This window comes from Desmodus rotundus, chromosome 1 (assembly GCF_022682495.2).
Source record: "Desmodus rotundus isolate HL8 chromosome 1, HLdesRot8A.1, whole genome shotgun sequence".
NCBI lineage: Eukaryota > Metazoa > Chordata > Mammalia > Chiroptera > Phyllostomidae > Desmodus > Desmodus rotundus.
The window spans coordinates 10599377-10614869 of record NC_071387.1 but is presented as its reverse complement, the minus strand read 5'-3'; the positions used below and the strand labels follow the sequence as shown (position 1 = coordinate 10614869).

At 48.6% G+C, this 15493-nt stretch overlaps 1 protein-coding gene across 3 annotated transcripts in view; it reads right to left on the bottom strand.

Annotated features, from left to right (window-relative positions):
- Positions 1 to 15493, bottom strand: part of TTLL11 (tubulin tyrosine ligase like 11) — a 188776-nt gene that overhangs the window by 112653 nt on the left and 60630 nt on the right. For all 3 annotated transcript variants that reach the window (XM_071221100.1, XM_071221099.1, XM_053921032.2), the window contains exons 4-6: positions 13216 to 13791; positions 1185 to 1280; positions 318 to 433 (exon numbers count right to left, since the gene is read on the bottom strand). In XM_071221100.1, coding sequence (XP_071077201.1) covers positions 318 to 433; positions 1185 to 1280; positions 13216 to 13791 — 788 coding nt within the window. The remainder of the gene's footprint in view (positions 1 to 317; positions 434 to 1184; positions 1281 to 13215; positions 13792 to 15493) is intronic.

The following is a 15493-nucleotide window of genomic DNA, read 5'->3' as shown; positions in this document are numbered from 1 at the left end:
GCTTGAGGATTTCAGAGAGAAGCGCCTCGTGAACAGTGTGGGGGGCAGGAGGACACCCTGCCACTAGGGGAGAGTGGGTTTTTAGGGAGACTTCCCCGATTCAGATAGCAGCAGGCTGGAGGTTCATAGGTAAGCCTCCCCTTCCTGACTGAGTCACTGTGTTTGGAGGCTGATGTTCACAAATGAACACATGCTTCATTAGATTGTTTCACATGTACATCTCCCTCATGCTGTTAACATGTTCCAAGAACTTAACTCACCGGCGTAGGATCTGGGAAGCAGAGTTGACAGAAACAGATGATCCAGAAAATACTTACTGGTTCTCTCTTTTCTTCTTCAGCGGGTCCATGAGGCGCAGGGTGTCTCTGATCACGGCCACCTTCACTTCCTCGTCGACAAAGCTGGGGACATTTTCAAACACCCCTGGAGAAAGCTTGAATGGGTAAGAATTCCGTGTTACAGTGGGGACACTCAGGGGTTCAGTGCCAGGTGACTGTCAGGAGGCAGTGGCGCTAGTGCTAGCGTTTGCGTGCGTTAATCTAGGCGAGAATATTTTAAAGGCTCCCTGTATACTACCTTATACATGTCAGTGTCTTTTACAAATTAACAAAATACAAAAAGAGGAAAAACAGTACTCGGTTTTTCTGATCATTACAATTAGACATGCTCATTGTAGACGACTTGGAAATATAGAAAAGGGTTAAGAAAATTAAAAGAATCCACAGAATCCCCCTAAAACCCATTATTAGTATTTGGTGAATTTCCTTCCAGTCTTTTTTATGCATTATTTTCAGGAGAAAAAATATAACCACTGTTAAATATACTATTTATCTTAGTGATTCAAGCATGTCAACATAGCTAAATTGTATTCATAGAATTTCAATTAGTTCATCTCCTAAGGCTAATTAGTTCATGTCAAAGCTGATGGAAAGGCTCAGCTGCTTCTGCATTTGCAGATCTTAGAAACTGGAAGAACGGCATGCTGGGAAATCACCATAGGTCAGATAGGTCTTATATTAATAGACTATGTTCAGAGCTCAACAGAACTGGAACTATTTAGACTCCAACAGAACTCTGCTGTGCAAATTTGGGAACACTGAATCTTGTTTAGCCAAGTGAGTAACATGAGAATGGAAACCTCCGGTTGTATGGAAATACATTCAATGAGATACTTAAAAACTTACTTCTTGCTCATGTTCGATTCTCATGCTGGGATTTGCATTAACTTCAAGTAGGATAGGCTTCAGATTTTTCATTAGAAGGATGTCAAAGCCTAAAATCTGCGCAGGACAAACATAATTCAGAATTACTCCCTCTAGCTACAATTTCTTTGCAGGAACTGGGGGTGGTATTAGGGCCAGTAAAGTGGAAATAAATTCAAACGTGGCCCCTAATCTGGCCCTTGGCCCTGCCCTCTCTTGTCCACAGCCCCTCTTCCTCTGGGTGTACTTGTCAGGCCAAGTGGGCAGCAAGCAGGACGCTTCATCGGAGCCTCAATAACGGGATGAGTTCCCACAGTGCATTTCAGCGCTATCACTGTCATCGAAGTGCCAGAGGTGACGACCTCTTTCTTCTTAAACAGGTTTTTTATTATGTTAAAGATTAGTGGTGGTCCATCAATTCCTCCTCCCTTTGCTCTCCTCTGTTACGAAGTTGCCCCCTGGCTGGATCTGTGGAAACTCCAGGCTACCTTTCTTAAGCTCGGGTGGACATCAGCATCACTTCAGGACCCCTCTCAAAACCACCGCCCTCCGCAGCCCACACCTGTGAGTCAGAACCTTTCGCAGTGGAACACAGGCAAGTGTACTTTGAATAACAAATCCCCCAGGTAACTCTGATATGCCCTCTTACCTAAGGAGAAGGGAATACTTATTAAGTACCTGCTGGGCACCAATAACCACACGATGCTGCAATTATCCGTCATCTCATTTAGTGCTCATGACAGCGTATTTGAAGTAGGGATTATACTCTCCATGAAGCAGAAACTAAGTCTCAGAAAGGCCAATGGATTTTCCTACGACCACCTAGCTAATAAGTGACGGGGCTGGATTTCACTCCCAAGCAGGGCAGGCTACACAGTTTGTGGGACCCTGTGCAAGATGCAAATGCAAAGCCCCTTGTTCAAAAAGTTTCATTAATGCCATGATAGCGAGAACAGGGCATCAAACCAGGCAGGGAGCCCTTCTGAACGTGGGGCGCTGGGCGACTGCACAGACCACGTGCCCACAAAGCCGGCTCACACCCAAAGCTAACTCCGAAAGCTCAGCCTTTGTTGGATGTCTGCTCTTGAATCCCTCGTGCTGCCTCGATGAGGCTTTCTTCTCCCTGGCCTCTTTCAATTGCTCACAATCCCTAAGCCACCGCGCTTCTGTTCCCTCTGCCTGACACAACCCTTCACCCAGATAATTCCTCCTCATCCTTGAGATTGCAGGTCTTAATTAGATTCAGACTCAGACTATGAAGATGTCAGATTCTTAAGAGAACTTTCATTATCTCTATAGGAGGTGATAAGGTAGAACGCTTCTAACATAATTGATGCAATCCCGAAGTTTCGAAAAATAGCGTGGAGAGTACAGGAGAGACAAGAAGATATAACTGGATCCCCTCTGTGGACTCGAGAAGAAAAGATGAGGGGAAATCCATTTCCTTGTCTTTTTAGAATATGCATTAGTTAAATGATCATCATTAAACTGTAGCTCTCTCCTTATTAATGAAATCAGAGCCTAAATGGCCATTTGGGGGGCTAATTCAAGAAAAGGTTATTCTTCAAAGAAGGGCAATAAGGATGAGAAGCTGGAAAAAGTCATCCTCAGTCTATTTTTCTTTCCCTGGTCACGAAAAGAAAGGAATGGAAATCCAGTAGAAAGTGTTACATGTATTACAGATCTCCTTAATAATATATGACAAGTGGATGTGAGTGATGGGGCCTTTAAGAGACTCTGGTGACATTGTCAGTCTAACTCCAGACCTGGCCTGAGACATGTGGTGTGGATGAGGCTACAGAGAACGGCGGGGCTGTGGTACCAGCGTTCGTCATCCCTCGCCACCAACACTCACTGTTTGCTACATCTTGGAAGTTCAGACTTGCACTTCCTCAGCCTGCTGGACTCTTTGCAGTTCAAGGCACAGTGGTCTCGTGAATGTAAAGCTATGGGAAATCGGCAGGAGAAGGGGGCGGCAAAGCCTCAGCAGCCGTACTGACCTGCACCCACCAGTGGCTGAATATTTTCCAGAACCCAGACTTTGGTACACGTAGATGAAGACGCTGGGTCTTATACAAGAATGCTTTGGAGTCGGAAAGACTTGGGCTGCAATCCCAGATCAGTCTCTCACTCTAGCTAAACCACCTTAGGTGTGGTGCTCAGCCTCTCTGAGCCGCATTTACCGTGTCTACAACGGAGGTGACTATGGCTACCTTGCAGGGCAATCGATTGGGGAAGCAAAAAGCCCCTGGGACTGTGTTCATCACAGAGGAGGCACTCGACACTGCTGGCTCCCTTTCCAGTCCCCTGCTAGTCTTGCCAACAAGGAATGGCATCTGGGGCTTGGAGCCCAGAGTGGTTAATTTCAAATCTCAGTTCTGCCTTTAACTTGTAGCAAGTTACTCAGCAGCTCTAAGCCCCGGTTTCCTCATCTGTACAATGGGAATGAGAATGGACTTCACCTTTGTTCATTCATTTGTAGAATATTGATTGAAATGCTTCCTATGTCCTGGAACTACTCTAGCTTCTGGAAATATGGTGGTGGCCCAGACAAAGCCTCTGCCTTCGTGGAGCCGGGAGACAGGATCAAATAAACGTGCAGCGAGAGGATGTATTTTGCACAGTGCCTCACACGCAGTAAGTGTTTAATGAAGGTCTGCTTCACCACACATATTTTTTCAAAAATTCAAGGAAACATGAATTGTTTTCTTCTTAAAAATGCAATACATTGCTCCAATGGATCTCAATACACAGAATCACAGAACTGGGGGGATTTAGAGTGGGTCTTGTCATAAAACCCTGGAATGATGGAGCTGGCAGAAAATTGGGAATTTACTTGGTCCAGTGTTTTTCCAAATGGGGTTCTTTTCTGGGGAAGCACTGGAGGGACCAGTTCAGATCAACTGTTATCTATTTTGCATACTGGGGTTTCTAGGTAAAAAAATCTCCATTTAAAAAAAATTGCTAATTAGTCCAACACCCACTTCATGCAGATGAGAAACCAGCTTAGAAAGGGGTGGCAGAGCAGGAATTGTTAAATGGAGAGAGACAGACAGACAGAGAGAGAGAGGTTTTCAATCATGTGATACTCTGCCCTCCTCCGAGTAATTAAGTCTGCAATTACAAGTTGCTCACCTCCTACCTGAGGGGCCCCGGGGACTCAAAGGTATCTGTCCTTTGTCTCAGATGTCCAGACACTTCCCAGAGCAAGTTGGGGAGAAAACTCACACAAAGGCTCCAAGCTTCCTTCCAACGAGAGGATTCTCTCCTGAGTTTCAAAATTATACATCTGTCTGCATCTGGGGTATTCCCAATGGGGAGGTTCCAGACCCCTCAAATACATCCAAGCTCCCTGTCTGTGGTTGGCAGCCTCTGAGATGGTCTCAATGACCCCTACCTCCTGGCATTCGTGCCCTCGCGTAACCCCCACTCCCTGAGAGTGGACTGAACCTGGTGACTTCTTTCTAAAGGTCTAGGGCAGACATGAGGGGATGTCACTTCCGACATCAGGTTATAAAAAGCTTGTGACTTCCGCCTTGGTGTGCATTCTCTTAACTCTCTTGCTCACCCACTCTGAGGAAAGCCAGCCTCCAGGTTGTGAGCTGCCCAATGGAGAGGCCCAGGTGAAACAACAGCCAGGGGAACTGGAGGCTGCCAACAGCCAGGCGAGTGGCCTTGGAGGGGCTCTGGCCCCAGTAAAGCCTTGAGAGGACTGCAGTCCTGGCCAAGAAGTTCAGCTCAGCCTTGTGAGAGGCCCGCAGCCAGAGGCAGTCAGAAACCATGAGAGAATCGTTTGTTAGTTTAATCTGCTAAGTTTGGGGGGCAATTTGTTACACAGCAATAAATCATTAACATGCCATCTCTCTAAAGTCTATTTTGCCTACAGTATTCTTTATCCACCCAATCACACAAGCCAGAAATTTCTCCTTATCCTTTATATCTACCTGCATACCAACTCTTGTACATTCTACCTCCAAAGAACTTTCTAGAGCTGGCCCGCCCTCACTGCGCCTGGTCTGGATTAGGTCTGCACCACCTTGCACCCGGACCACTTTAACAGCTCCCCCCTACCCTGTGTCCCTGCTCGCCAATTCACCCTCTAATTCCTCTGGCATGGGGGCTGCTGCAGTATTTTTATAAAATATTGGGTTGGCCATAAAGTTCGTTTGGTTTCTTCCGTACAATGGCTCTGGTGGCACTTAGTTGTCTTTCACTTCATTCAAAACAATTTTGTTAGATTGTACTGTGAATTTTTGTGTAGCCATTTTAACATTGAAGATGGAAGGAAATACACAACATTTTTGGCATATCATGCTTTATTATTTCAAGAAAGGTAAAGATGCAACTGAAACACAAAAAAATTTGAGCACTATATGGAGAAGGTGCTGTGATTGCTCCAATGTGCCAAGAGTGGTTTGCGAAGTTTCCTGTTGGAGATTTCTCCCTGGATGATGCTCCACAGTCTCACAGACCAGTTGAAGTTGACAGCAATCAAATTAAGACATTAATTGAAAACAATCAATGTTACACTACGTGGGAGATAACAGATATACTCAAAATATCCAAATCAATAAACTTATTGGTGAAAATGAAAACTGTGTCTCTTATTTTATAGAAAAAACCATACAGACTTTGGGCCGACCCAGTGCAAAGAGAGTGTCAGCACTCCTCTGCCTGAGATCCCTGCCCACAGAAGGAAGCCCCAGTTCCGCAGAGTGTCCTGCAGACTCCTCTGTGACCTGCCCTCTGCCTCACTCCAGCTTTATTTCCTCCCACTCACTATGGCGCATCTTGGGCTCCAACTGCGCCGAACGGTTCGTAGTTCTAGGATGCTGTAATCCTCTCTGCTTTTATCTTATTTTGCCTAGAAGACAATTCCATGAGCACCTACTAAATATTTCATGAGCACCTACTAAATACTGGGTACTGGTCTAGGCACTGGGCATCAAGCGGAGAACGAGGCAAAGGGTGTTGGAACATCCTGTCCTCTTGGAGCTTACATTCCAGTGGAGACAGAGATGCCACGTGCAAGTCAGTGATCAAAGCCAGGTGAGAACAGTGGTGAAGGTGGGGTTTGGTGGTTTGGATAGGATCATTTGGGAAGTGCTTTCTAAGGAGGTGACATTTGTCATCCCCTTGTCTTCTGGCTGGCATAGTTTCTGATGAGAACTTTTTGGTTCTTCTCAGTTCCTCTGAATATAATGTCTTTTATTCTCTCTCTATCTGCTTTTAAGATTTTCTTATCATCACTGGTTTCCCACAATTTGATAACGGTAAGCTGTGATGGGGGCTTGTGTGTGTATGCGTGTCTACTCTACTTGGGAATTTCTTAAGCCTCTTGAATTGTGGGTTTATATTTTTTTGTCAAATTTGGAAATTTTGGCCATTTCTTGAAACATTTTTCTGTGTCTTCCCTGTCTCTTCTGCTCAGGGAACCCCAATTACATGTCCACTTGCTATTGTACTATAGGTCACCAACGGTCTGTTCATTCCTTTTCTCTGTCATTTTCCTCTCTGTTTCATTTTGGATAGATTCTATTGCTAGTCTTCAAGTTCACTGCTCATTTTTTTTCTTCAGGGTCTAATCTGCTGTTAATCCCATCCAGTGAAATTTTCATTTCAGATACTGTATTTTTCTTCCCTAGAAGTTCCACTGGGTTCTTTTTAATAGCTTCCATTTTTCTCTTCATTAAGCTCATATTTTCTTTAACATTTTTGTACCCAGTTCTATAACTTAGCTCCCCCATTTTCAGAATTCTGCCCACAGAATTCCAGCTACCTCAGCCTTCCCAAACTTTGACCTCCAGCTCCTCAACTCACGAAGGTCACAGGGCTCTGTCCAGGCCTTGTCTCCCTGTGCCATGCTTCAGAAATTGTCCCAAAAAGAAAGCCAAGGCCACTGCAGGACTCACCTTCAGTTATATCTCCCTATTCTACAGACATCACAGTGCTGAGCTGTCTGTCATTCAAAATCTTAAAACTTTTATTTTATGTATTTTGTCTGGTGCTCTGCTTGTTTGCAGGAGGTTAGGTCCAGTCATTCTTTTTTTTAATGTAGTTTTGGGGGGTACACAGGTCCCATCTTTGTTACTCCATCACGACCAGGAGCAAAAGTCTCAAGAGGTGCCGTGTAAACAAGGGCTGAATGAAGTGAGCACAGAAGCCATTTGAAGAGCTAAGTGAAAGCACTTCAGGCTAAGTGAACAGTAAGAACAAAGGCCACTGTAGAAGGACAGCCAGGAGTGAGCAACAGGGAGACGGGTAGGAGATGAGGTCAGCGAGGGAGACAATGGACAGATCATGCAGCGCCTCACAGTTCATGGGAGGGAGCCAGGATTTTAAGTGCGGTGAGAAAGCCATTGGAGAGTCTGCACAGGGGAGTAATTTGATCTGACACGTCTTAAAAGAATCATTTTGGCTACAGTGAGAAAAATGGGCGAGAGCTAGCAAGAGTGCAAATAGGGACATCAGTTAGGAGGCGACTGCTCTGGTACAAGTGCAGGGAGACAGTGGCAGTGGAGTTGGCTACAAGTGGTTACATTCAGGATACACTTTAAAATCTATCTGCAAGAGTTGCTTATGGATTGGATATATAAAGGAGGAAGAAATAATAACTAAGGATGACTCAGATTTCTGGTCTGAGTAACTAACTGACTGCTATTCACTTACTGAAACGGGGGAGATGATGGAAGAGCAGGCTCAGGAGTGAAGTCGAGGGTTTAATTTTGGACATGCCAAGTGGGAGACCCCCGCTAGAAATCCCAGTAGAGGATTAAATGGGCGGTTGGTTATGCCAGTCTGGAGCCCAAGGAGAGGTCGAGATTGGAGATACAAGTTTAGGAGTCAACGGGACATAACCGGTCCTTAAGATTCACAAGCTAGATGAGAGCATTTGGGGAGTGATGGTCGATAAGAGGGGAACTTCCCAAGGACTGCGTGCTGGGACTCTCCAACATGGACGGATCCAGATGAAGGGGCTAGGAGGCAGCAGCCAGTGAGGTAGGAGGGAAACCAGGGGGGGATGGTGCCCTCACCTTTTTCTGCCTGGTGAATTCTTCAGGCTATGGGCTCCCGCTTAAGCATCTCCTCCTGTGGGAAGCCCTCCCTGACTGGGTGAGGCGAAGTTAGTGACTCCCTGTTCCGTGTTTTCCCAGCACCCTGCATGTGCCCTCTTGCAGCATTTGTGACAGGAATTGTAATTCCCATGTCAGTCTTCCCCACTCAAATGTGTACCTCTTAGGGGCAGGGACTGCGTCTTACCCAGGACCACACGTCCCACCACTAGCTCTGGGCTCCCCTCAGGGGGTGCCCAGTGACTGTGTGGAGTCCAGAGGAAGAAAAAAGCCCAAATATCAGAAGAAGTTGAGGAAGGCTTAACAGAGAAGGTGGGATTTGAGCAGTACTTCATTGGAAGGCAGTGTTTTTTTTTTAATGTAAGAAAATGAGAGAGTGTGGCAGGCCAAGACAGAAGAGGACAAGCAGCCAGAACTAAGAAGGCACAAATTATGAACAAGAGACAGGAACTGGCTCAGCTTGGTGGGCCCGCGGGGTTCGGGGGGGGGTACAGGGAAGCGAGGCTGGAGCCAGGCCGAGGGCTCGGTCCTCAGACTTGTTCCTAGGAACACTGGTGTTCCATTATGATTATAAAATGTGATGATTTCATGGTTTCCTTTAACTCCAAGGCAGACAAGTGTGAGAACTGTTGTTACAAATAACAAATGATATAATAACAAAAACTATCATTCATAAAGTGAGTGCGTTGTGCTTTGTACTATGCCAAGTGTTCCACACGGCTTTCTCTCATTCGATCTTACAACACTTTCGGGAGGTAGACACAAATGTTACCACTATTTGCAGACAAGGAAACCGAGGTAAAGAGAAGCTCACTTGCCAAGCTTGCCGGCTGGAGGTGCTGGAAGGAAGAGCTGGAATGAGCTCAAACCCAGGGCGTCTGAGAATGAAACCCAAGCCCTTGCATGAATGACTACTAGGCTGTTTCTTGTCTCCTTCCTATGGGGTGTCTGGGGCTGAGGCGGGAGGAGGAAGCTGCAAGAACAATGAAGAAAAAGAAGCACCTTAGAATCTATAGAAGATGTCTCCTCCAGACATCTGAGGGAGGGGTCATGGCCAAGGAGAGAATCAGACACAGAGCTAGAGGAAGACAGAGACCAAGCAATGGAATTGGGATAGAATGTTCTTGAAAGTTGAGCTGGAAGCCTTTCCTCTGCGTGTGCATTTCTGCCACGTGAATCACTTATACCCAGATGGACCTTACTGTTAAAGCCAAGGTCACAATGTTGCCCTCCAGAAGACGGACGTGAGGACGTGTTGCTGGGGGCTGCCTGGGCGATGGCGGGGGAAAGGCCGGGATGGCAGGGCAGCCACATTCCCAGGCCACGGATTACAGGAAATCTGCCCACAGCGTGGGCTGTGCCAGCAGCTGCTATGGGCCATCGCCATTCCCCAAGTAGTTATTGTGGCTCTGGTTGGAAAGGGGTCACAGTCACATGTTCAAGTTAAATGCAACATGCTGGCGAGGGTTTATGTCCCGGAATGCTGTAATCCGCCCAGCCCAAGCTGCAAGCAGAAGCGGCTTCACAGTAAGAAGGAACTTACTATACCGCATTTGCACAGAACATTATTATAGTTTGTGAAATCCTGTATAATCCTTATGTCACAGGAGTTGGACAACAACCCTGGGAGGTAGCTGAGGAAACTGAGGCACAGAGAAGGCAAGTGACCTATGCAACATCACACAGCAAGTCAACAGCAGAACCTAAAATCTTTGGGTTCCAAGTTAGTTCAGGTGATGGAGACCCCAACTAACAAGTGTTTTTCACAAGTGATGTTAATGAAGAAAGCAAAAGCGGACTCCGAGGAGAAAAGAATATATTTTCTCAATCACTGTGAATCTGAAATGTGTGGTAAACCTCATACTTTCTAGCTTGTCAAAGTCTTTTTCCTGTATTCACAATGCTCCTAAGGAGGCAGGTAGGGAAGTGATTGCAGGTGATTTACAGACCAACTGAGGGCCAAGGTCATGCTGCTGAGAAGAGGAAGAGTGCCCCCTGGAGTTTACTTCCAGGGCTGTGCTCCTCCCGACCCCAGGCCTGGAAGCATTCAATGCGGTCAAGCAATGGAAAACGGTCCGAGGGCTGTGGCTCCATCTGCTAGATGTGATCTGTCCAAACCAGTGGCTCCCTGCCTGTCTGCCCTGCAGTCCTCCCAGCTCCACCCCGACAGCTGCCCCAGGCCGCCGGTCCATTGCGAGGCACCCGCCCTGGCCCCCCACCCTGCACTCTCACTGTGCCAGGACTCTGTGGCTTGGCCACATTGCCAGGCCCACATGATATGCCTGGAATAGCTGTCCCTGTCAAACAGATGGGACCACACAGTCCCCCGGGATGACCCCTGGATGCCTCCACGTTGCAACCGTCTCCTTTGCCCTAACCTATGGTGGCTTGGGCCAGGACCTGTTTCCTCTGGTTCTACCTCTCGGCCCTGCCCACTCACACTTTCTAATGCCTTCAGCCATGTGCCTGTTAGCTGAGCTGGACATCCTGCCTGGGAACCAAAGCCCGGGGTCCAAGTGCCTAAGGACAGATCTCTGGAAGGCAATTACCCCTCCTGGAAACTGACCACTGCCTGAATTCCCCTCCAAAGGGCTCCCACCCGCCTGCCTGGAGATCCTGCTGACTGGTACCCGGCCCTGGGGTAACCGCCCTGGAGTGGGGGCTGCCCCTGGGGACCAGCCTCCTCTTCCGCTACCCCACTGCCTCTCCCCTCCCTCCTGTGCCACACCATCACTTTCCTGTCACAGTCTTAGAGGACCAGGAACACCCCACACGTTCATTGACATAAAAGTGGATAAATGAGTTGTGCGTGCTCACAACGGGATAAACAGCGGTGCAGATGGAACAGTACCAACCACCCACACACGTGGGGAAAGCGAGCGGCAGAAGGCCACATACTTCATAACAGAGTCTTAGCTCAAAAACAAGCGAAACAAAATAGTATCGTGTTTAGGGATACATTCATGGGCACTGTAAGTATTTTTAAAGCAAAGAATTGACAAACATAAAACTGAGGGCAGCAAGCCTCGGGGTGGGCGGAGAAACGGGGTGGGGAGCAGCTCGGTAATGGGACCTCGGGTGGGAGGTGGGCTTGGGATGGTTATTTTGTGGTTCTGCGTCACAGCTCATCTACACATTCATGTATTCTTTTTTATATACAACTGCTACAAGGTAATTTTAAAGATTAGATGGAGAGGGCCCCAGGGGTACCCCTTCTTATCGTCTCCTTCTCAATCTGGTGTATCTGTGGCAGGAAAGTGGGTGCCTGGCCTGCCCTGCCTGTTCCCCACCCCACCCCACCTTCACAGCCGAGCGACCTGAAAGGATGCTGTACCCTCACTCCCTTTCTGTCCCTCCCACACTCGGTCCACTGCACTCTGACCCCGTCCCGCTGCTCACTATGACAACAGGTCTCACTGGGGTCAGTAAGTACAAGGCATGGTTTCCGCCTGGTCCTGGTGACGCCCCAGCAGCACTGGCTGAGGCTGACCCCTGCCTGCTGCTTCTCCTCGCACAACCCCCGCGGCGTTCAGGGTGCTCCCTCTCCTAGTATAGTACCCCTTCTGTATCTCCAGCCACGTCTTCTTGGTCTCCTTAGTTGGGTTCTCCCTCCTTTGTCCCTTACTTAAATGGTGGTAACCCGGGGACTTCTCAGGCCTCATCTTACACTGCAATCTCTCATGGCTTCAGTCACCATCTGAACACCGATGGGGCCCCCATCTTTCTGTCCAGCCCAGACTTTTCGCTCCTGAACTCCAGGCTCAAAGGTCCAATTGTCTACTCAGACTTCCCACTTGGATGTCACATAGGCACTTCAAAAGCATGTTCAAGTCCAGCTCCTCACCCTCCCCCCCGCCAAGCAGCCTGGTCCCCTTCCAGTAGCATCTATATATTCATCCAAGTGCCTAAGTCACCTGCCACTCATTTTTGGTTTTCCCCCTCCCTGACTGCCACCATCTCCCCACTGCCCCCCAGCTCCATCCAATCGCCACGTCTAGCCATTCTATCTCCTAGTCGCTCTCAAATCTACTGTCTCCACCTCCACCAAGACCTTTGTAATCCAAGCCAGCAACATCTCTTGTTTGTATAAAAGCAACCAGCGCACTAGTCACCTTCCTACCCTCAACTTTGCCCCAGTCCATTGCCCACCCAGCAGCCAGTTTGTGTCGGTAATGTGCAAACCCCAGTGCACGGGTGCCCTGTGAGCGCCCCCCCAGTGGCCCCCACTGCCCTCGGCTCTCCACCACTTCGCCCCCACCTACCTCTCCCACCTCATCTGCCTCCACATCTCTGACTCCACCCTCCAAACACACTGCACCTTTTCAGACCTGGAAGTGCTTCCACTTCCCTCTCACCCCAGAACACCTTGTCTCCCCCAGCCCTGCTGTCTTGCCTGCTTCATCTAAGTCTTCAGGTTCCAGGTTAACTGCCACTTCTTCTGGAAAGCCTTCCCAGACCACCCTCACTCCTGCCCAGAAAATGTTAGATGGTCCCACAACTAGATGGGCCATTCTAGCACTTGTGGCACTTTATACTAATTACTTTTTAAATAATTTGTCTCCCACAATGGGAGATTCTGTGCACCAGCCTGCAGGGATGTGCTCACTGTCTTGCCGGGACCGCGGACAGTGCCCGGTCCCCTACTTGGCCGGTGGTGAAAACTGCCAGAAGAATGAGTGAATGAATGGCACTGTGCATTACTTGTGTTGTCTCCTTTAATTCTTCCAAGAATCCTTTAAGGGAGGTACTATTGGTCTCATTTTACAGATGAGAAAAGGGAAGTAACTTACCCCAAATCACACAGCTAGCAAACAGAAAGCAGCAAGTTGGACACCGGTTTAGCACCAAAGCCCACACCAGCAACTACCCCTCCCCACCTCTGGCCATCCCGGCCCCATCCCGGCCCCACCCCTCGCCCCACACGAGACTGGAGACATTACCTGGAAGCACGTGGGCCCGGGCCTCCCCGCAGGGATGTCTGACTGGTAGAAAACTTTGAGCTCTGGGGTCAGGGCGATGACGGTCTTGATCACCAGCGAGATGATGTCGGACCAGACCTTCTTGATGTCGACGCCTTTGGAAGACAGCCTACACAGAATGCTAGAGAAAGTCCTCTTGCTGCCTGTGCTCGTGCTGTCCGAGTGGACGAAGTTCCCGCTGTGGATGTTCAGTGAGTAGTTGGTTAAGTGCATGAAGATGTGGTGCAGGTTCTTGGGGGTGGGCTCCTGATACGGCTCCGTGCAGAATCTGGAGAGTCCATCTTTGGCTATATAAATCTCTAAGGGGTCTAAGGACTTCAGTAGGACATACAGGCGAATGTCGAACTTGAGCTTGTCAATGAGGAGAGGTTTGCAGATGTACTCCTGGACCACCGCCGGCCTGCGCTGCAGGGTCCCTGACAGGCGGATGTCACTGGGGTCTTTGATGAGGTAGATTCCATCACCCTGGCAACCACCATCAGGTTTCACAATGAAAGTGGGCTTCCAGGAGGGGTTTCCGTCTTTCACCATTCGGACCTGGGGGGAGAAGAGCAGGGTTAGCGGGATGCTCTTTTCCTCTCTGGACCCCAAGATATAGCAGGACGTTGGCAAAGGTTTGGAGAGAGGGTGGCAAAATGAGTCCTGCCTGTGTGACACTCACTGAGCACCTGCCAGGGAGATGACACTGCACTAATACTGAGACAGTGGCCTCGGGCTACCCTTGATCTTGTCCTCCAGCAGGGAGGACGAGAGAACAGCCGGTCTGTGGTCAGGGGACCTGGACTCAAATCTCAGGTCTTTGTCAGTTATTAGCTGTGACTGTGAACAAGTCACGTAACTGATGATGATGATGATGATCTAGTACTGTTTACGAGTGCCTACCATGTGCCAGGCCCTAGAGCAGGCACTTTGCATAAGTTATCTGAGAAAATATGGTGGCTCTCCTCTTGTGATACAGAAAATAGGAGAGGGTGCACCAGTTGTTAGGAGTGTGGCTGTGGCATTAGGCTGCCTGGTCTCGAATCCTGGCCCTGCTACTTACTGTGTGACCTTGGGCAAGTTACTTAAGTTATCTGTGCCTTCCTCATCTGTAAAAGAGGAGGAAGACTATTCCTAGGATGAATGAGGTAATAAATGCAAAGGACTAAGCCCACGGGACCTGACCCGGGCAGCCACCAAGCCTAGCAGGGGCTGTTCTTCAAAGGTGCAGTAACTTGCTGGCTAACAGAGGGGCGGCACTGGGGTCGGAGCCGAGACCCCGGACTTGAACGGTCCCACACCTTCCTGTATCATGCTCACTGAGTACTGCCCTGTCTCAGGTTCCTCATCCTAAAAATGGAAGGTGAAACCAGCCCTCGTGGGTCATTGTAAAGAAGAAACAAACTGAAGTGTGCAAAAGGGCCGAGCACAACACCAAACACAGAGAAACACACTTCTCGCGCATGGGAAATGCGAGTTTGAACATTTGTATCTCTCATTAGGTTCATTCAGCAGACCCAGCCAATCCTTCCGTCTGTTGAGATCTTCTTCAAACCAGATTCTGTCATCCATAATATTTGCTCTCCTCCCAGCTCCGGGTCAGCAGGACACTCACATAATTATCCAGGACGCTTGACCGGTCCAGACAGTCAGTCTGGAGCTCTGGGTCTGCATAATTCATACTCACCCAGTTCCCCAGGCCCTTGTCATATCCTTCATGCAGTTATGGGGAATGGATGGACTGACTGCCGTGGTGAGGGTTTTCACAGGGGGAGGGAGCTGGAGGAAGTTTAAAGGTGGGTTTGAAAGTCACTCTGTGCAGCGTGAAAGAGCCCAGAGCAGGCCTTCCTTCCATCTGAACCCTGTAACTCAGTGGAGGCAGCATGCCCCCGAGCTGGGCTGGCCTTCACCTCCACCCCTGCTGCGAAGCCCAACCCAGGAGGACATATGCACTCTGGGTTTTACTTATCTCTCTGACCAGCCTATATTTCTAAGTGAAGCTTTTGCCAATTCCTTGGGCACTATCAGTTACTCCAGGCTTGTAAAAAGATCTTTAACAATGGAGAAACACTTAAAGCCTTAATAATGGCCCACATCAATTGTTTCCCCTTGTCAGCAGGATTCGAGAATGGAACCTCACCAGAGATCAATCCAAGCCTCCCCAGGCCTTCCACGGAGCCTGTCTTGCAACCGTGACCTTGACGTTTATGTGTAGTTGTTTAATATTCACCCAGAGCATTCATACATTTGGCCCTTTACA